This window comes from Hypanus sabinus, chromosome 6, assembly GCF_030144855.1.
Source record: "Hypanus sabinus isolate sHypSab1 chromosome 6, sHypSab1.hap1, whole genome shotgun sequence".
Taxonomy (NCBI): domain Eukaryota; kingdom Metazoa; phylum Chordata; class Chondrichthyes; order Myliobatiformes; family Dasyatidae; genus Hypanus; species Hypanus sabinus.
Window position 1 is genome coordinate 1,993,507 of NC_082711.1, and position 20,873 is coordinate 2,014,379.

Below are 20,873 nucleotides of genomic sequence, written 5' to 3' on the forward strand. Positions count from 1 at the left end.
GTGCAGGGTTCTTGAAAAGTTAATTTCTATGTTGAGTCTGTGGTGAGGAAGGTAAATGTGATGTCGGCCCCAGAATATAAAAGCAAAGATGTAATGTTGAGACTTTATAAAGCACTGGTAAGGCCTCACTTGGAATATTGTAAGCAGTTTTGGGCCCCTTATCTTAGAAAAGATGTGCTGAAACTGGAGTGGGCTCAAGGAGGTTCACAAAAATAATTCCTGGATTGAATGGCTTGTCATATGAAGAGTGTTTGCTAGCTTTGGGCCTATATTCACTAGAATTCAGAAGAATAAGGGGCAACCAAATTCAAACCTATTGAATGGTGAAAGACCTTGATAGAGTGGATGAGGAGGGGATGTTTCCTATAGTGGGAGAGTCTGAGCCGAGAGGACACAACCTCAGAGGGACGAACATTTAGAAAGGAGATGAGGAGGAATTTCTTTAACCAGAGAGTATTGAATCTATGGAACCCTTTGCTACATGCAGCTGTAGGGGTCAAGTCTTAAGGCAGAATTCTTGATTCTTGATTTGTCAGGGCATGAAGGGGTATGGGGGTAGGCAGGAGACAAGGGCTGAGTTGGAAAGTAGATCATCCATGATGAAATGGTGGAGCAGACTCCGTGGCCAAATGGCCTAATTCTGCTCCTGCATCTGATGGTCTTGTAATAGATCTTGTCTCACACAGATTGTCATCGCAATATGCCGAACCCCACGCTCCGATCCGGACGGCGAAGGCAGAGCGGCGCTACCAGGAAAGACTAAGGATGCAGAGCCCAGACCTCCCAGTGGGACGGGACAAGGAGCTGTCTCCGGCAGAGAAACGGGCACTGGAGGCAGAGAAACGGGCCATGTGGAGAGCAGCGAGGTAGAGCACTGATCCACAGGATGGCACTTCCCACAGCTGGCGCGATCCTCACCGTCCCAGTCACTCATCTGTCCTATCCCTCTGTGGGACCCCCAAATGTATTATCATGAGAGTCAGTGTGTGTGGGGCACTGACCCCAGTGAGTGTCTGTGTGTGTGTGTGTACGGGTGGGACGGTTCCACCAGGGAAGGTCGATGTGTGCGTGGTACCTTTCCTTAGTGAGGGCCAGTGAGTGTGGGACCGCCCTGTGTAAGTGTGCTACTCATTCTCTAGTAAGGTTCAGTGTGAGTGTGGGAGAGCCCCCACTGAGGATTAGTGAGGGTCCAGTTAATGTGTGTGTGGACCCATTCCCCGGTGAGAATCTGCATGTGTGGCTCCTGCCCCCAGTGATGTTTGGAGGTGGCAGGTAGGGGCTGTGTGTGAGGACCCTTCCTCACTGTACCTCTCTCACTTCTCTTTGTCCTTGTGCTTTCTCCTGCTCTCTGTCTCTCTGAGATCCAGGATTGTGGCCTTTGGATCACCCCGTGCCATGTGCTAGTGAGACCAGAACTAGGAAGATTATGCAGTCTAATATGTGGCCAAGTGTAGGATGGAGAGTATCAAATATTTGGATCGTTGGGCTCTTTTCCAGAGAAGGTGGGACTTCTACAGAAGGGACAGTTTGCACCTGAACTGGAGGGTGACTAATATCCTAGCGGGAAGGTGGGGTTTAAACTAGGGTTGCAGGTGGGATGGGGAACCAGAGTGCCAGAACAGTTAGTGGAGATGTTGAATGGTGCGACTTGTGTCCTGAGGTGCATATATTTCATTGCAAGAAGTATTGTAGGAAAGGCAGATCTGCTCAGGGCATGGATCTACACCGGGAATTATGAGGTAGCGATTAGTGGGACTTGATTGCAGGAGGGGTGGGACTGGCAGCTCAATATTCAGGGAATCTGTTGTTTTAGACATGACAGAGTGGGAAGGATTGAAGGAGGAGGGGTGGCGTTATTAGTCAGGGAAAATAGCACAGCAGCCCTCCATCAGGACAGACTGGAGAACTCAACTAGTGAGACGTTATGAGTGGAATCAGGAAATAAGAAAAGTATGATCATGTTAATGGGGCTATATTACAGACCACCCAACAGTCCAAGGGATTTAGAGGAACAAATTTGTAAGTAGTTCACAGACTGTTGTAAGAAACATAAGGTTATTATAGTAGTTTATTATAGGTGGATTTTAACTTTCTACATGTTGACTGGGAATCCCATGCTATGGAAGGATGTGATGGAATAGTTTGTCAAATGCGTTCAGGAAAGTTTCCTTTATCAGTAATGCAGGAAATCCCAAAGAGAGAGCGTGCGATACTGGATTGGCTATCGGAATGAGATGGGGCAGGTGACAGAGGTTTGTGTAGGAGAACTCTCTGCAACCAGTGATCATAATACCATAAGTTTCAAAGTAAATATGTAAAAAGACAGGTGTGCTCTGCGAGTTCAGATAATAAATTGGATAAAGGCCAATTTTAATGGTATCACAACTGATCTGGTAAATGTGGATTGGGACAGGCTGTTTTCTGGCAAAGGTGTGCTTGTTAAGTGCTTGGAAGTACTCGGGTGGAGTTAAGACTCTGTAAGAGTTAAAAAAACCATCATGGGAATCGTATGTAAGCTTCCAAAGAGTAGCCAAGATGTGGGGTTGGGATAGCAAAGGCATTTGGTTGAGGCAGGTTCGGTATTGTCATTTAAAGTAAAATTGGATAGAATTGGACAAGAAAGGAATGGAGGGTTATGGGCTGAGTGCGGGTCAGTGGAACTCGGTGAGAGTAAGCGTTCGGCACAGACTAGAAGGGCCAAGTTGGCCTGTTTCCATGCTGTAATTGTTATATGGATATATTTAATAAGGGTAATGACACATTATAATGGGGGACTTCAACATACAAAGGGATTGGGAAATCAGGTTGGTGTCAAATTGCAAGAGAGGGAATTTGTTGAATGTCTATGAGATGTCTTTTTAGGGCAGCTTGTGTTTGAGCCTACTTGGGGAAAGGTTATCTTAGAATAAGCCAGATCTTATTATGGAGCTTAATGGAAAGGAACCCTAAGTAGACAGTGATCATAATATGGTTGAATCCATGCTGCAGTTTGAAAGGGAGAAGCATAAGTCACATGTATCAGTATCACAATGGAATAAAGGGAATTACAAAGGCCTGAGAGAGGAGCTTTCCCGGGTGGATTGGAGGAGGATACTAGCAGGGATGATGGCAGAACAGAAATGGCTGAAGTTTCTGTGAATAATTCACAAGGTGCTGGATAGATATGTCCCACAGTTCTCAAATGGCAGCGGTAGGCAACTGTAGCTGTCAGGGGAGGTTATGGACTGCATAAAAGCCAAGGAAAGGGCATATTAGGTAGCAAAAGTGAGTGGGAAACTGGATGATTGGGAAGCTTTTAAAATCCAACAAAAGCCAACTAAAAAACTATAAGAAGGGAAAAGATGAAACATGAGGGCAATTATATAAAGCAGGATACCAAAAGTTTTTTCAGTTAAATAAAAGGGGGGTGAGAGTTGATATTGAATCACTTGAAAATAACGCTGGTGAGGTAGTAATGGGAGACAAAGAAAAGGCAGATGAAGTTAATGGGTACTTTGCATCTGTCTTCACTGTGGAAGACACTAGCAATGTGCCAGATGTCTGTGAATGTCAGGGAACAGAAGTGAGTGCCATTGTTATTCCAAAGGGTCTTAAGGTAGCTAAGTCACCTGGACCAGAGTCCTGAGGGAGGTTGCTAAAGAGATAAGGGATGTATTGGTCATGATCTTTCAAGAATCAGTTGATTATGGCAAGGTCCCGGAGGACTGGAAAATTGCAAATGTCACTCCACTCTTAAAGAAGGGAGGAAGGCAAAAGAAAGGAAATCATAGGCCAGTTAGCCTAACCTCAGTGGTTGGGGAAGTGTTGGAGTCTATTAGTCAGGATGAGGTTTCAGGGTACTTGGAGACTAATGATAAAATAAAATCAGCCTGGTTTCTGTTAAGGGAAATCTTGCCTGACAAATCTATTCGAGTTCTTTGAGGAAGAAACAAGCAGGGTGGACAAAGGAGAGGCAGTGGATGTCATTGACTTGGATTTTCAGAAGGCATTTGATAAGGTGCCATACATGAGGCTGCTTAAGATAAAATCCTATGGTGTTACAAGAAAGATACTGGCATGGATAGAGGAATGGCTGACAGGCAGGAGGCAGCGAGTGGGAATAAAAGGGGTCTTTGCTGGTTGGCTGCCAATGACTAGTGATGTTCCCCAAGGGTCAGTATTGGGACCGCTGCTTTTCAAGTTGTTTATCAATAATTTAGATAATGGAATTGATGGCTTTGCGGCAAAGTTTGCAGATGATACAATGATAAGTGGAGGGATAGATAGTGCTGAGGAAGCAATGCGATTGCAACAGGACTTAGACAGAATTGAAAGAATGGACAACAAAGTGGCTGATGGACTACAGTGTTGGGAAATGTATGATAATTCATTTTGGTAAAAGGAACAATAGTGCAGACTATTATCTAAATGGTGAGAAGGTTCAAACATTAGACGTGTAGAGGGACTTAGGAGTCCTTGTGCAGACCCTTCAGAAGGTTAATTTATAGGTTGAGCCTGTGGTAAAGAAGACAAATGATAAAATGGTAAAGATGGCATTTATTTTGAGGGGAATAGAATATAAAAGGAAGGAAATAATGTTGAGTCTTTATGAGAACCTCGTCAGGCCATACGTAGTATTGCCAACAGCTTTGGGCCCCATATCTCAGTAAGGATGTGTTGCCATTGAAGGGAGTCCAGAGCAGGAGGATGATTCCAGGGATTAACATATGAGGAGCATTTGACAGCTTCAGGCCTGTACTCACAGAAATTTAGAAGAATGTGAGGGGGGAACTCATTGAAATCTACCAAATATTGAAAGGACTAAATAGGGTGGATGTAGAAAGGATGTTTCCTATGGTGGGGGTATCCAGAACTAGAGGGCACAGCCTCAAACTTGAGGGGCAACCTTTTAGAACAGAGGTAAGGAGGAATTTTTTTAGCCAGTGAGTAGTGAATTTGTGGAATGCTCTGCCAGAGACTGCAGTGGAGGCCAAGTCTGTGCACATACATAAGGTGGAAGTTGATAGTTTCCTTATCAATCAGGGCATCCAAGGATATGGCGAGAAGGCAGGTGTATCTGGTTGAGTGGGATTCAGAATCGGCCATGTTGCAATGGCAGAGCAAACTTGTTGGGCTGAATGGCCTAATTCTGCTCCTATGTCTTATAGACCTGACAAATGAAAAATTATAGAGGCCTTCAGAAACAAGCTTTGAGAGTTCAAAGCTTGTAGGTGCCTGTCGGAATAAACGATAAAGATAACAAGTATAGAGAAACTTGCTTTTCAAAAGATATTGAGGTCCTGGTTCAGAGAAAAAGGGAGGTGCATAGCAGATATAGGCAAGCAGGAACAAATAAGGTGCATATTTAGTACAAGAAATACAAGAGAACACTTAAGAAAGAAATCAGGAGGGCTAAAAGGAGGCATAAAGTTGTTCTAGCAGACAAGGTGAAGAAGAATCCTAAGGGATACTACAGATATGTTAAGAGCAAAAGGACTATAAGTGACAAAATTGGTTCTCTGGAAGTCCAGAATGATTAATCTACGTGTGGAGCCAGAGCAGATGGGGCCAATCTTAAATTCATTCTTTGCATCTATATTTACTCTGGAGACAGACACAGTGAGGTAAAGTGACATGGACTTCATGGACCCTGTACAGATTGCAGAGCAGGAGAGCCTGATAAGATTCAATGGCTCTATGTTCCCTCAGACCTTATGGAAGACAATTGCAGTAATAGCTGGGGTCCTGGCAGAGATTGTTAAATCATCCTTAGCATTGCTGAAGGATGATGAGATTAGAAGATAGCCAATGTTGTTCCACTGTTTAAGAAAGGTTCTAAACGTAAACCAGGAAATTATAGGCCAGTGACGCTAACAACTGTTGTGGGAAAGTTATTGGAAGGTATTCTGAGGAACCAGATATTTTGAGTATTTGGATAGTCAGCATGGCCTTGTGCATGGCAGGTCAAGTCTTAACAATCTTAAAGAATTTTTCAAGGAAATTACCAGGAAAGTCGATGAAGACAAGGTGATGGATGTTGCCAACATGGACTTTAGTAAGGCATTTGACAAGGTCCCGCATGGGAGGCTGGTCAAGGAAGTTCAGTTGCTCGGCATTCAGGGTGAGGTAAAAAACTGAATTAGTTATTGGCTTTGTGGGAGAAGCTGGGGAATGGTAGTAGAGGGTTGCCTCTGAATGGAGGCTTGTGCATAGTGGTGTGCCACAAGGATCGGTGCTGGGTCCTATGCTGTTTGTCATTTATATCAGTGATCTGGATGATGATGTGATTACTGGATCAGCAAAGTTGGGGATGTAGTGGACATGAGGAAGGTTATCGTGTCCTGCAGAGGAACCTGTGCCAGCTGGAAAAAAGGACTGAAAATGACAGATGGAACTTAATACAGACAAGTGTGAGGTTTTGCATTTTTGTAGGACCAAAGAGGGTAAGTCTTACACAGAAAATGGTAGGGCACTGAGAAGAAAGTGATCAAGGAATACAGGCTCATAATTCATTGAAAGTGATGTCACAGGTATGTAGGGCCATAAAGAAAGATTTTGGCACATTTGGACTTCAGTAAGGCCTTTGACAAGGTACCACTCGGAAGGTTAGTTAGGAAGGTTCAATCTTTAGGTATTAATATTGAAGCAGTAAAATGGATTCAATAATGGCTGGATGGGAGATGCCAGAGAGTAGTGATGGATAACTGATTGTCAGGTTGGAGGCTGGTGACTAGTGGTGTGCCTCAGGGATCTGTACTGGGCCCAATGTTGTTTGTCATATACATTAATGATCTGGATGATGGGTTGGTAAATTGGATTAGTAAGTGTGTGAATAATATTAAGATAGGTGGCATTGTGGATAATGAAGTAGGTTTTTGAAGCTTGCAGAGAGAGATTTAGGCCATTTAGAAGAGTGGGCTGAAAGATGGCAGATGGAGTTTAATGCTGGTAAGTGTGAGGTGCTACATTTTGGTAGGACTAATCAAAATAGGACATACATGGTAAATGGTAGGGCATTGAAGAATGCAGTAGAACAGAGTGATCTAGGAATTATGGTGCATAGTTCCCTGAAGGTGGAATCTCATGTGGATAGGGTGGTGAAGAAAGCTTTTGGTATGCTGGCCTTTATAAATCAGAGCATTGAGTACAGGAGTTTGGATGTAATGTTAAAATTGTACAAGGCATTGGCAAGGCCAAGTTTGGAGTATTGTGTACAGTTCTGGTCATCAAATTATAGGAAAGATGTCAACAAAATAGAGAGTTCAGAGGAGATTTACTAGAATGTTACCTGGGTTTCAGCATCTAAGTTACAGAGAAAGGTTGAACAAGTTAGGTCTTTCTTTGGAGAGTAGAAGGTTGAGGGGGGACTTGATAGAAGTATTTAAAATAATGAGGGGGATAGATAGAGTTGATGTGGATAGGCTTTTTCCATTGAGAGTAGGGAAGATTCAAACAAGAGGATATGAGTTGAGAGTTACGGGGCAAAAGTTTAAGGGTAACATGAGGGGGAACTTCTTTACTCAGAGTGGTAGCTGTGTGGAACGAGCTTCCAGTAGAAGTGGTAGAGGCAGGTTCGATTTTGTCATTTTAAAAAAATTGGATAGGTATATGGACAGGAAAGGAATGGAGGGTTATGGGCTGAGTGTAGGTAGGTGGGACTGGGTGAGAGTAAGCATTCAGCACAGATTAGAAGGGTCCAAGATGGCCTGTTTCCGAGCTGTAATTGTTATATACAGTTATTAGGAGTACAGGAGATGGGATGTTAGGTTGAAGTTGTATGAGACATTGGTGAAGACTAATTTGGAGTATTGTGTGCAATTTTGGTCACCCACCTACAGGAAAGATATGAACAAGATTGAAAGAGTACAGAGAAAATTTACATAGATGTTGCTCGCTCAGGAGGACTTGTGTTATCAGGAAAGATTGAATAGGTTAGGAGTTTATTCTTTAGAATGTAGAAGATTGAGAGGATATTTGTTGGAGGTATACAGTATATAGATAGAATCAGGTTTATTATCACTGGCATGTCTCGTGAAATTTGTTAACTTCAATACAGTACATAGTAATACAGAAAGAAAGAAAAGTAAGTAAATAAATAAATAACTTTGTAAGGAAGTAAGTGTTGTAAATCAATTGCAGTGAGTATATATGTAGATAGATGCTTTATTGTTCCCAAAGGAATTTGATCCCATATTGAACAGATTAAAATTGTGCAAGAACAGAAATAACATATATAGCAGGTATTTTCCACTGAGGTTAGGTGGGACTACAACCAGACATCATGGGTTAAGGGTGAAAGGTGAGAAGTTTAAGGGAAACTTCTTCACTGAGGGTCACGAGTGTGTGGAATGGGCTGCCAGCACACATGGTGGATGCGAGCTTGATTTCAACATTTAAGAGAAGTTTGGATAGTCGGGTTATGGGCAGCTATTTTACCTGGTGTAGGTCGATGTGGGTAGGCAGTTTAAATGGTTTTGGCATGGACTAGATGGGCTGAATGGCCTGTTTCTGAGCTGTACTTCTCTATGACTCTCTGTCTCTGTCTCTGTCTGTCACTCTTTTCTCCTGCCCGCCATCGCCACCTATTCTTGCGGCTAAGGCACCAGGCCCTCGAAGACGACCTCAGACACTATGAACAGGACCGTGCGCGGCGCCTCCGCCAGTCTCACCAACGGGCAGCGCCGGGGCCTGGCCCTGTGGGCGGCCTGAAGCTCCTACCGCTGCTCAGGCCGCAGCTGCCTTGCACTGACCTCAGGTGTGGAGTCTACCACTGCTTGCTGCACCCTGCATGCTACATTCGTCCCCTTCACACCTCACCCTATGGCTCTGCTCCAGCAGCCTAACCTCACGGCCACCACAACCCCCCAACCCTCAAGCATCCGGAGTTAGGGAGGTCAGCAAGAGTAGGATGGGGGGAGAGATTGAAGAGTCAGGAAAGGGCCCAGTAGGTTTTGAGCCCCTTTTTGAAGAACGGATGTACTGGCATTGGAGCAGGTGGTTCTCGGGAATCATTCTGTGAATGAAAAGGTTAATGTGTGAGGAGTGTTTGATGGCTCCAAGCCTGTACTCACTGTAGCTTAGAACAGGGATTCCCAACGTGGGGTCCATGGACCCCTTGGTTAATGGTAAGGGTCCATGGTATAAAAAAGGTTTGGGAACCCCTGCTTTAGAAGAATGAGGATGGATCTCATTGAAACTTATCAAATATTGAAAGGCCTAGACAGAGTGGATGTGGAGAAGATGGTTCCTACATTGGGAGAGTCTAGGTCCATTTAGAACAAAGATGAGGATTTTTTTTTCAGCCAGAGGGTGGTGAACCTGTGGAATTCGATCCCACAGAGGGCTGTGGGGGCCAAATCATTGGATATATGTTAGATTCAGGCTAATTAGGACACATCAGGTAAATAGGTATGTTTTCGCCCAATTAGCTGAAATTTAATGGAAATAGCTGAAAAAGTAAAGAAAAAGATGAACTACTGTTTAAGTGAGCAAAAAAATTGTATTTAAATGAAATATGGAACATATTAGTACACTCTTAATACTACTAGGGTACTATGAAGCTGTGTATGAGCTCCTCACGGTTATCGATGGAGGAATTCTTCCAGTGTACACAATGAACAACATCAGCACAGACACCTAGTGCAGCTAGTGGACTGCTGTCATACAATGCTTTCAACATTTGCATCCTCCAAATCTGTATTTTCATTGTAACATTCAAGATGATTGTCGATACCTTCAAATTCTTCATAGTTCGTAACTTGTTTAAGTAATGGCATTATTTCATTTTCATTCCCAGCCGTTTCTGGTATCTCCAAGCCTGATTGCTTGAAATAGAACCAGAATCATGAGGTTTAGTGTCACTGGCATGTGATGTGAAATTTGTTATCTTAGCAGCAGCAGTTCAATTTGATACATAATCTAACAGTGAAAAATAATAATAAAATTTAAATAATGATAAACAAGTAAATCAATTACAGTATACATATATTGAATAGATTTAAAATTTTTTTTTGCAAAAAACAGAAATATATTTCTTTAAAAAAGTGAGGTAGTGTCCAAAGATTCAATGTCCATTTAGGAATCGGATGACAGAGGGGAAGAAGCTGTTCCTGAATCGCTGAGTGTGTGCCTTCAGGCTTCTGTACCTCCTACCTGATGGTAACAGTGAAAAAAGGGCATGCCCTGGGTGCTGGAGGTCCTTAATAATGGATGCTGCCTTTCTGAGACACCGCTCCCTGTAGGCTGGTATCCAAGTACCCAGCATGCCAAATCTCTTCAAACTTCTAAAGAAGTATAGCTACTGTCTTGCCTTCTTTATAACTGCATCATGTTGGGACCAGGTTAGATCCTCAGAGATCTTGACACCCAGAAACTTGAAGCTGCTCACTCTCTCCACTTCTGATCCATCTGTGAGGATTGGCATTTGTTCCTTCGTCTTATCCTTCCTGAAGTTCAGATCCAGCTCTTTCGTCTTACTGACATTGAGTGCCAGGTTGCTGCGGCGGCACCACTCCATTAGTTGGCATATTTCAGTCCTGTATGCCCTCTTGTCACCACCTGAGATGGTTGTATTGTGAGCAAATTTATAGATGGTGTTTGAGTTATGCCTAGCCACACAGTCATGGGTATAGAGAGTAGAGCAGTGAGGTAAGCACACACCCCTGAGATGTGCCAGTGTTGATTGTCAGCAAGAAGAATATGTTATCACTAAACCGCACAGATTGTGATCTTCCAGTTAGGAAATTAAGGATCCAATTGCAGAGGGAGATACAGAGGCCAAGGCTCTACAACATCTTAGTCAGGATTGTGGGAATGATGGTATTGAATGCTGAGCTATAGTCAATGAACAGCATCCTGATGTAGGTGCTTGCGTTGTCCATGTGGTCTAAAGCCGTGTGGAGAGCCATTGAGATTGTGTGTACCATTGCCCTATTGTGGCAATAGGCAAATTGCAATGGGTCCAAGTCCTTGCTGAGGCAGGAGTTCAGTCTAGTCATGACCAACCTCTCAAAGCATTTCATCACTGTCGATGTGAGTGCTACCAAGGGATAGTCATTAAGGCAGCCCACATTATTCTTGGGCACTGGTATAATTTAAAACACAGTGAGCAAAACAGTTCTGAATTGTGACTGTGTGAACACTGTCCTATGGTGAGAGTGGACACCTCACCCATCACCCTGTCCACACCCAGTGACCCTGTAAAAAACTGCCGCACAAGGGACAGATCTAGCCCCAATCTATTAACAGATTGGCACAGTCAGGAGGTCAGGTAAACATAAAGTGGTATTCAATCTTCTGAGCTCTAATAAGTACCTGGAAATATTTAATACAAACACTTCCCTGGAGTCATGTCCCTAGTGTGTGCCGCAGGGGGCAGAATTGACCCCTTGATGGGTGGGTCAGAACCTGCAGAAGTCCAAGGCCAGCAAGCCGGCAACAGTTGCTCAAGATGTTTCCTCCTGCAGTCACCCACTCTCCGCAACTATATTGGACATTGTCTTTTTCAAAATCAAAATAAGGTTTAATATCGCTGGCTTAGGTTGTGAAATGTGTTGTTCTGCAGTAGCAGTACATCAAACAAACTGTAAATTACATGTAACCCTCTCACTGAGGCTCATATTCAGGCTTGGCTTGTGAGCTAACACTGGTAACAGCCACTTGACTCAGTAGTGAGAAGGCCACCTTTCATAAACAATATCCATCTAGGGTCGGTATGATTTGGGGTCCAACCAAAGAGGTATGTTGTGATGAACCTCGATTTGAGCGAATGCTGTGTAAATACTGTCCACGAAGTTATCGGTAGCCCAGAAATGACAGGTTGTACGCCAGCATAAAATTATAAAGAACGTGTATTTACCAAATTTTTAACAGTTACAGCAGAGAAAAGAGAAGTAAAGGGCCCATTACCACTCCAATGTGCACATAATGTTGGAGCTTATTCTGAAGTAGTTGGGGATGTATCTCCTGACTCGTGCACTGGACCCACGGTCTGTGTGAAAGCACCTGCCACATTCCAAACTCCCCTCGAAGACTTTCGAATGGCCGAGCTCTCTCAGGAGAGCTGGTCCTTTCCCCTTGGAGTCATTCATCTGCACAAAGAACTTCTTGCAATGGGGCTTCCTGCCAATGGCATACTGCGGCATCTTCCCTGTTCCCCCCTTTGCAGCTCCCACCAAAAGATCCCAAGCCAGACTGTCCTTTAGAAAACTCTTCCCCACAGCTCTCTAGAACCTTCTCTCTCAATACTAACTGGCAGACGCACATTCCTAAGCTGGACAACATGGCTCCTTAGCTGAAGCCAAAGCACACTTTCCAGCATGACACACTGCTTTTACAGAAAACTACTAATATAAACTACCTCACTGCATAGAAATCTTAAACAGGGCATTATAGCCCCACCAAAAATAGTCGTGTCCTCATGACCTTGGAACTTATTAAATCATTATTAATTATACAGTACAGGCAGTCCCCGGGTTACGTATGAGTTCCGTTCCTGGGTCCGTCTTTAAGTCGGATTTGTATGTAAGTCGGAACAAGTACATCTGGTATTATTTAGCGTCAGTCAAATGTTTGCCTTAGTATATAGTATATATTTTACCTTTCTATGCATATAAAACACTTAAGAAACATATGCATTCCAATAATTAAGCCACTACGTTGCTTAGTAATAATTGTAGCTTTCATTGGGGCAGGGCCTTTCACATGCTCCATTATTCTCACTTTATCTGTTATCCTTTAAAATTGTTCCAATCGTTGACTGACTGTAGCCTAACGCTTTTCCAATGACAGATGGCGTTTCGCCTCTTTCCAAATGCTTTATTATTTGCACTTTATTTTCAGTTGCGATTGCTTCCCGTCAATGGAACAGAAACACTGTGGGCGATAGGTCCCGACCTGTGCCAGCTCCCGAGGTCCACTGGGTCCTAAGGACCACCGCACTGAATTCCCCAGGTCCTAAACTCCACTGCACTGAGATAGGTTAAATGGGACAAGTGGGGGCTGTGCTGGGTTTGGGTATTTGATCCTCCGCAATATTCCACGTGGGAATTTAAACTGGAGGTGGCAGTGTTTCTTTTTACGAGGTCAAGTTGCAAGCTCAACATCAACCCATCATTGGGAGCGGTCTGTCACTAAATCAAACTTGGGAATCTCCATTCTCAAGCCCAGCGCTGATCTCATTGCACCACCAGCCGACCGGAATGAGAGGGGGGTGGGATCAGAGTGAATCTTACTAAAAAAATTTAAGCCAAATACAAAGTTAAACACTCAACACAGTGTCAGCGGCAACGACTTAATTGGCGGACAGCGTCGCAATCCGACTTAAAATAACGGATGACATCTTCTTTCCTCGGTTCGTAAGTACGAGTTGTCCGTAAGTCAGACGTTTGTAAATCGGGGACTACCTGTATTCAAATAAATTTCATAAAATCAGGACCCTCCCCTCACCTAGATGTAAATGGCAGTAACATATTTCACTATTGGGATAAATGCAACACTCTTTTCCTGGTACATCATATGCCAGTGATAGAGAGTCAGTCTATCTTACTGACTGTCTGAGATCTTGTTACTTCCACTTCATGCTCAGGTATTCCTCATGACTGTTCCTGTTTACTTGGGGATGCCTCCATCTGTCCATCATTTGTACCTTCAGGTGGCTCGGATCCCTCTGCCACATGACTGCACTTGGCTTCCTTCAGTTTAAGCAGGTGCTACCGAACTTCTTCAGCCTCCGCTGGTGCTAACTGGCAAGACCTCTCTTGGAAAGGAGTGTGCACTGTCACTCTAATAGTATGGCAAGTACTCTCTGAGCAACCAACATCAAAAATGTCAATAGAACGAACACCTTCGCATATCAGCTTCCTCTTAGTTAATCTCCTTTTCTATTCCTTGGGTTTTGGTGAGTCACCAAAGTTGAATGAATTTTTTGTCAACTTCCTCAATCCAAAAGACTCTTTCTCTTCCACTTTCCTTGGAAATTTTTTCAAGGAAAAAGATGGGCAATTGGCATTTCACTTCTGAGGGTAACATCTCTTTCTGAGATATTCCTGACCATCACCATCATTCTGTTTGCATAGATTGTTGAAGATTCAGGTCTCACCAGCCATCCTGCAGGTAAGCGTGCTCTTCTTCCTGATCATCAAGAGCATCCACCTGGATGGCTGAGGTGTTGGGCATTCCTGCAATTTTGCAGTTCCTGTCACTCTAGCAACTTCTCCAGGACATGACAGGTTTAGACTGACTGTACCATAGAGTTCTTCGTTTCTGCTCATCATCCTCCTTAGGAGGAATTTGTATCCTCTCAAAAGCAGCTCTGACCACAGGGTGAATGGACAAGGGTTCAAGATGCTTTCTCCGTTTCTCTCCTTAAATGCTCCCACAAGCTTTCTCACAGTGGAAGTATTTGTTCCCACAAGAATGGAAGCTTCACTCTTTTCAACCGGATCTGGGCAGATCAATTCTGGTACGTCAATAGTCTCAGTTACTCCAACATCTGTTTCCGAAAGCTCCAGTTTCAACAACAAGCAACTGTTGTACAGATAGTCAACAATACTAACCCTCCAAATCTCAAGGCCACTGAGTAAAAGGGTCTATAAATCAAAGTACAGTAACTTGAGAGTCTGTGTCACGTATGACTCTAACATAAACACCTTCAATCCATGTTCAGAAATAAAGTCAATTCAATATGGATACATCAGAGCTTGGTCCCACTACATCTTCAGGAATAGTGCTTTACACTTCAGTATTTCCCTCGACACACTGCGTAAAACATATCCTCTCCAAGATGCCAGACTGGTCCTTTACTGGGTTCATCCATAGTTGTGTAGTTTTAATAGAGAATGGGCAAAATGTGGCAAATGGAATAGTGTTGGGAAGTGTATCGCCTTGCACCTTGATGGAAGAAATAAAAGTGTACATTATTTTCCAAATGAAGAGAAAATTCAAAAACCTGAGTTGCAAAGTGTCCTTGTGCAGGATTCCCTAAAGCTTAATTTGAAGGTTGAGTCAGGGGAGAAGAAGGCAGATACAATGTTAGCATTCCTTTCAAGAGGGCTACATTATAAAAGCAGGGATGTAATACTGAGGCATTATAAGACATTGGTGAGGCCTCACGGAGTTTTGTGAACAGTTTTGGGCCCTTTATCTTAGAAAGGCTGTTGTGACATTGGAGAAATTTCAAAGGAGCTTGAGAAAATGATTCTGGGATTGAAAAGCTTATCAGCTAAGGGGTTGTAAGAGCTTATCAGCTCTGGGTCTGTAGTCACTGGAATTCAGAAGAATAAGAGGGGGTCTCATTAAAGCATTGAATGTTGCAAAAGGCCTCGATAGTGTGTATGTAGAGAGAATATTTCCAATGGTGGAAGAGTCTAAGACCAGAGGACACAGCCTCAGAATAAAGGGGTGTCCTTTTAGAATAGGGAGAATGGTGAATCTGTAGAATTAGTTGCCACAGGCAGCTGTACAGGTCAAGTCGTTGGGTATATTTAAGGCAGAGGTTGCTAAATTTTTGATTGGTCAGGCATGAATGGATACAGGGGGAAGGCAGGAGATTGGTGCTTTGAGGAAAGTTGATCAGCCGAGAGGAAACGGTGGAGCAGACTGGGTGGGCCAAATGGCCTAATTTTGTTTCTATGTTCTGTGGTCTTCTGGTCTTAGTTGTAGAAAAGCAGAGAGGAAAAGAAGAATAAAAATAGGGATGTGCATACATAGGATCATTGTCCGTTTCAATCTGATGCCAGTGGGCAACCTAGAACTAGAGGGCACAGTTTGAAGGTGAGAGGGACGAGATTTAATAGGAACCTGAGGGGTGAGTTTTTCACCCAGAGGCTTGTCAGTATATGGAATGAGCTGCCAGAGAAGGTGGTTGAGGTAGGTGCATTAACATCATTTAAAAACATAGAAAACCTACAGCACAATACAGGCCCTTCGGCCCACAATTTTGTGCCAAACGTACTTATTTTAGAAATTACCTAGGGTTACCAATAGCCATCTAGTATTCTAAGCTCCATGTACCTATCTAAGAGTCTCTTAAAAGACCCTACTGCCTCCACCACCATCGCCGGCAGCCCATTCCATTCAGTCACAATTCTCTGTTTTAAAAACCTATCCCGGACATCTCTGTACCTACTCCCCAGCACCATAAAACTGTGCCCTCTTGTGTTAGCCATTTCAGCCCTTGAAAAAAGCCTCTGACTATCCACATGATCAATGCCTCTCATCATCTTATACATCTCTATCAAGTCACCTCTCATCCTCTGCTGCTCCAAAGAGAAAAGGCCAAGTTCACTCAACCTATCCTCATAAGGCATGCTCCCCAATCCAGGCAACCTTCTTGTAAATCTCCTCTGTACCCTTTCTTTAGTTTCCACATCCTTTCTGTAGTGAGGTGTTAGAAGTTACTTCGACAGTTACGTGGATTGGAAAGGTTTGGAGAGACTTGGGCCAAGCACAGGCAAATATGACTGCTTACATGAGCATTTATATATATAGTTTTTTTATTTAGAGAGCGTGCTGCTATTCGAGTGACGCCGCCAGCAACTCCCAATTTAACCCTAGCCTAATCGCAGGACAGCTTACACTGACCAATTCACCTACTAACCATCTTTAGGCTGTGGGAGGTAACAGGAGTACATGGAAGAAACGCAGGCATTGCACAGGGGGGAGACATACAAACTCCTTACAGAGGATGCTGGGATTAAACTCCAAACTGCAACGTCCCGAGCTGCGCATCTTGTTTGGTGTGGACGAGTGGGTCAAAGATTTTGGGGTTTCTGGGGTTGGGTCTGTGGCCCACAATGTGTATCCATACTCACCCCCCCCCCCACCCCACTTTTGCAGCATAGCCTGTATTGCTCTCTGCTTGAGAGATTCAAGTGCTCATCTCTCAGTGAGTCTGCTTCCACCACTCAATGCAGTGTTGCAGGTCCCCAACAGTATCCGGCTGAATAGCTCCCCTTCAGATCCCTTCTGCAATCTCTCCTCCTTGCCCGATATCGGTGTGCTCACCTCTGGAAAGGGGAAATGTATGAGGATTCTGCAGTCTACCCTATATACCGTATGCTGCTGCTCCAAACTTTATGTAACTCAAACATTTTTAAAACTTAATAACCTCCTCTCGAGCCAGAGCAGGCACACCCTCTCTTCAGTCCCAGGTTTTAGGTGAATCTCATCTGAAACACTAACTATGTGAATATGTTTCAAAGTAAAGGTGTACACATTTATTATTTTTTAAAATTTATGGATATTGAGTTGAATTGACTTTATTCCTTACATCTTTCATACATACGATGAGTAAAAATGTTTACATTATGTCTCCATTCAAATGTGCAGTGTGCAATTTAGAGAAATTTATAATAGTACGTACAACAGGATAGTCAATATAACATAGAAATACAATTGTATCAGTATGAATTAATTATTCAGGCCTGGTGGAAGAAGCTGTCCCAAAGCCTGACATAAAAGCTGTCCTGGCTTTTATGCTGCGATACCATTTCCAGAAGGTGGCAGCTGGAACAGTTTGTGGTTGGGGTGACTCGGGCCCCCAATGATCCTTCAGGCCCTTTTTACACACTTGTCTCTGTAAATGTCCTGAATAGTGGGAAGTTCACATCTACAGATATGCTGGGATGTCCGGACCACTCTCTGCAGAACCCTGCGATTAGGGGAGGAACAGTTCCCATACCAGGCAGTGATGCAGCCAGTCAGGATGCTCTCAATTGTGCCCCTGTAGAAAGTTCTTAGGATTTGGGGGCCCACACCAAACTTCCTCAATCGTCTTAGGTGAAAGAGGTGTTATTTTGCTTTCCTCACCACACAGCCGGTATGTACAGACCATGTGAGGCCCTTGGTGATGTGAATGAGAAGGAACTGAAAGGTGTTCACCCTCAGTTCCAGATCCATTGATGTCAATAGGGATTAGCCTATCTCCATTCTATTTCACAATTTTATTAGTATAATTTCAATATTATATTAACATTATATAAAAGAAAACTCCAGCTGTGTGGCAACAAAGGCATTGTGCACAGAGCTTTGAGGAACAGTCCCTGCACATCCACTTTGTCAGGGTCTTTTGATATTCCATCAGGTTTCAATGTGATCCCCACCTCATTCTTCTAAACGCCAGTGAGTACTGGACCAGAGCAATCAAACACTCCTCCCTTCCTGGGATCACTCTTGCGAACCTCCTCTCCAATGCAGCACATCCTTTCTTTGATACACCCTCACAGAACTCCAAGTGAGGTCTGACCAATGCCATACAAAGCCTCAGCATTACATTCTTGCTTTTGTGTTTCAGTCCTCTTGAAATGAATGCGAATATTGCATTTGCTTTCCTTACTGAAAATCAATGTGCAAGTTAATCTTTAAGGAATCCTGCATGAACACTCCCTTGTCCCTTTGCACCTTTGATTTCTGAGTTTTCTCTCCATTTACAAAATAATTTATGCTTTTATTTCTATCAAAGTGCATGACCATACACATCCTACAGTATATTTCATCTGCCCCTTCTACTACTAATTAGTCCAAGGTCTTGTGTAAACACCCTACTTCCTCAACTTTCCTTGCCCCTTCACTAATCTTCATATCGACCACAAACATGGCCACAAACCTCTCCCCTCCTGTGTCAGTAACCCCCCCAGGACGAATCCTATCCTCTGGCTTGGCCACAAAGCCCTCTCCTCCCATGTTTTGGTTGTCCTGGTGAACTCCCTTTTGTATCTGTCCCCAGGATGAAGTCTCTGGAACAGGACGCCCTGAAAGCTCAGATGGTCATCGCTAAGTCAAAAGAGACTCGGAAACGCAGCCCCCTCGACCATCTCTCCGAGTCACCCTCTCCAGTGGCAACACCCTCGCCTACTCCTCTGGATGGTAAGTAACCCCTCATGCCCTTCCCTCCTCTCACCTCTCCACTGATGATTGAGTCATCCTGTTTCTCTCCCTTCCATTGGAGTGTGCATAGCCAGTCCCCTCACTCATCTCATTGTAAGCTGGATCCTCCCACCTCCTCCTCCCGGTGAGCCCCTCCCATATCATAACCCTTCTCGAAGTCCCAACCACCACCAGCCCTCGCCAGCTTCCGTTCCCTGTGTAACCTCCTCCCACTGTTCTGTGTTTCAGATCACAGTCCTCGCAGTGTGACTTCTCCTGGGAGACTGGTGAGTTAATGTCTGTTAGTGTACCGAGGGTAACTGCTTCTAGTATTGGATGGTCGGCTGTCCTGTCCTCCCCTCCCCATCTTTTCTGTTCTCCCTTACCTCCTCTCCCCTCTCCACTCTTTTCTCTTGCACCTTCCCCTCCCTTCTCCACCTCTCTCCTCCCTTCCACCTTCCCCACTCCATCCCTCACCTTTCGTCTCTGCTTGCTCACCTTTCACTCTCACTCTTTCCACGTTATGCTCCCTCTGCTCTCCCCTGCTCCCCATGCTCAACATCTTTTGTTTACTCTTGTACTTTTGCTACCAGCTTGCTCACAACTCTCTTCCCCTTTTTACTCCTAGCACTGCCCATTCCGCTTCCTCCTCTCTCCCTTTTGCTTCCTCCTCACTTCCCCTGTTGCTCCCCGCGCTCTCAGCCTTTTGCTACCCGCGCTCTCCCACCTTTTCTCCCCACTCTCTCCCATCTTTTTTCCCTGCGCTCTCCCATCTTTTTTCCCTGCGCTCTCCCACTTTCGCTCCCCTCTTTCTCTCTCCCCTTTCTCTTCCTGCTCTCTCCCTTTTGCACTCCAATTTTTTACCTCCAATCCTCGCACTCTCTGGCTCCTCCACTCTTCATTCTCAACCCATCTCCCCTTTCTCCCCTTCATGTCCCGTGCTCTGCACTTGTTTCCCGCGCTCTCCCCATTCTCTTTCCACATGCTCTTCATTCCATGTACTCTCTCCTCCTCTGTCTGAGCTCTGCTCACATCTCTCTCCCCCTCTGCCCACGCTCTCTGTCCCTGTTCTCTCCATTCTTTCTTCCTTCGCTGCCTCTGTCCTCCCATACTCTCTACATGCTCTATATGTGCTTTCTCTTCCGCACCCTCTCTCTCGCCTCTGTCCTCTGCATTCCCTATCCCACTGAAGCTGGCTCTCTGTCCTATGTGTTTGAGAGAATGAGTTTGTGTGTGAGTGTGTGTGAGAGAGAGAGAGAGAGTGTGTGTATGAGAGAGTGTGTGTGTGTCTCGTTCCTGCTCTGCTCTATTCCTTGCCATTGCTCTCTCTCCTTCTGTCCTGGATTTCTTCCCGTTTCCTGCCATTCTGTTGCTTGTTTGTCCAGTTTTCACTAAGATCCCATCATCTTTAATTTCTGCACTTTCTTGTACAGTCAGTCCTTTGTGTGTGCATATGTGTATGTGCACACACCTGATCTGTGCATGCATGTGCTCTCGTGTTTGTATATCTGCTCCCATGCACAGTGCATACACCGCTGTTAGTGTGTGCCTGTCTGTGTGTGTGTGCACTCATATGTTCAGACCTGCTTGTGTATGCTGTCCCCCTGTGCCCCTGAGTGTCAGTTGTTTCTCACACCTCTTTACTGTACCCTACAGTCTTGGTCAGACAAGAAGTTTGATTACCGGCAGTTTGCAGCTATCCCATCCTCCAAACCGGTTTACGAAATCCAGGTACCGGCTGCATGCCGATTGCCTCAGTGCCAGTGTGCTCCCCGGGCCAGGCCGTGCTTATGTTGGCTGTTGGGGGCGAGCATGCTGGGTGGGTTTTGGCTCACCGCCCTGATGTTCTGTTCCCTGCCCCAACCCCTCGGTGGAGTTGGCATGTGCTTGTCGGTGTTGTGTTCTGGGGCTTCTGAGGGCCAGCAACTCAGAAAGTTTGGGTCATAGTGAGAGACTTCCGGGCTGTGACAGGCATCAAGCAGCATTGTCCTTCCACGCTGTCTTTTCTGATGTGGCATCATTCATATTTA

At 44.5% G+C, this 20,873-nt stretch overlaps 1 protein-coding gene across 8 annotated transcripts in view; it reads left to right on the plus strand.

Moving 5' to 3' along the window:
* The window catches only part of scrib (scribble planar cell polarity protein), a 349,859-nt gene that overhangs the window by 314,732 nt on the left and 14,254 nt on the right, over positions 1-20,873 (plus strand). For 6 of the 8 annotated variants that reach the window (XM_059971535.1, XM_059971528.1, XM_059971533.1 and 3 more), the window contains 4 exons: positions 687-866; positions 18,704-18,843; positions 19,093-19,130; positions 20,500-20,574. In XM_059971535.1, the coding sequence (XP_059827518.1) occupies positions 687-866; positions 18,704-18,843; positions 19,093-19,130; positions 20,500-20,574 (433 nt within the window). The remainder of the gene's footprint in view (positions 1-686; positions 867-18,703; positions 18,844-19,092; positions 19,131-20,499; positions 20,575-20,873) is intronic. The other 2 variants (XM_059971531.1, XM_059971534.1) reach the window with 1 other exon arrangement.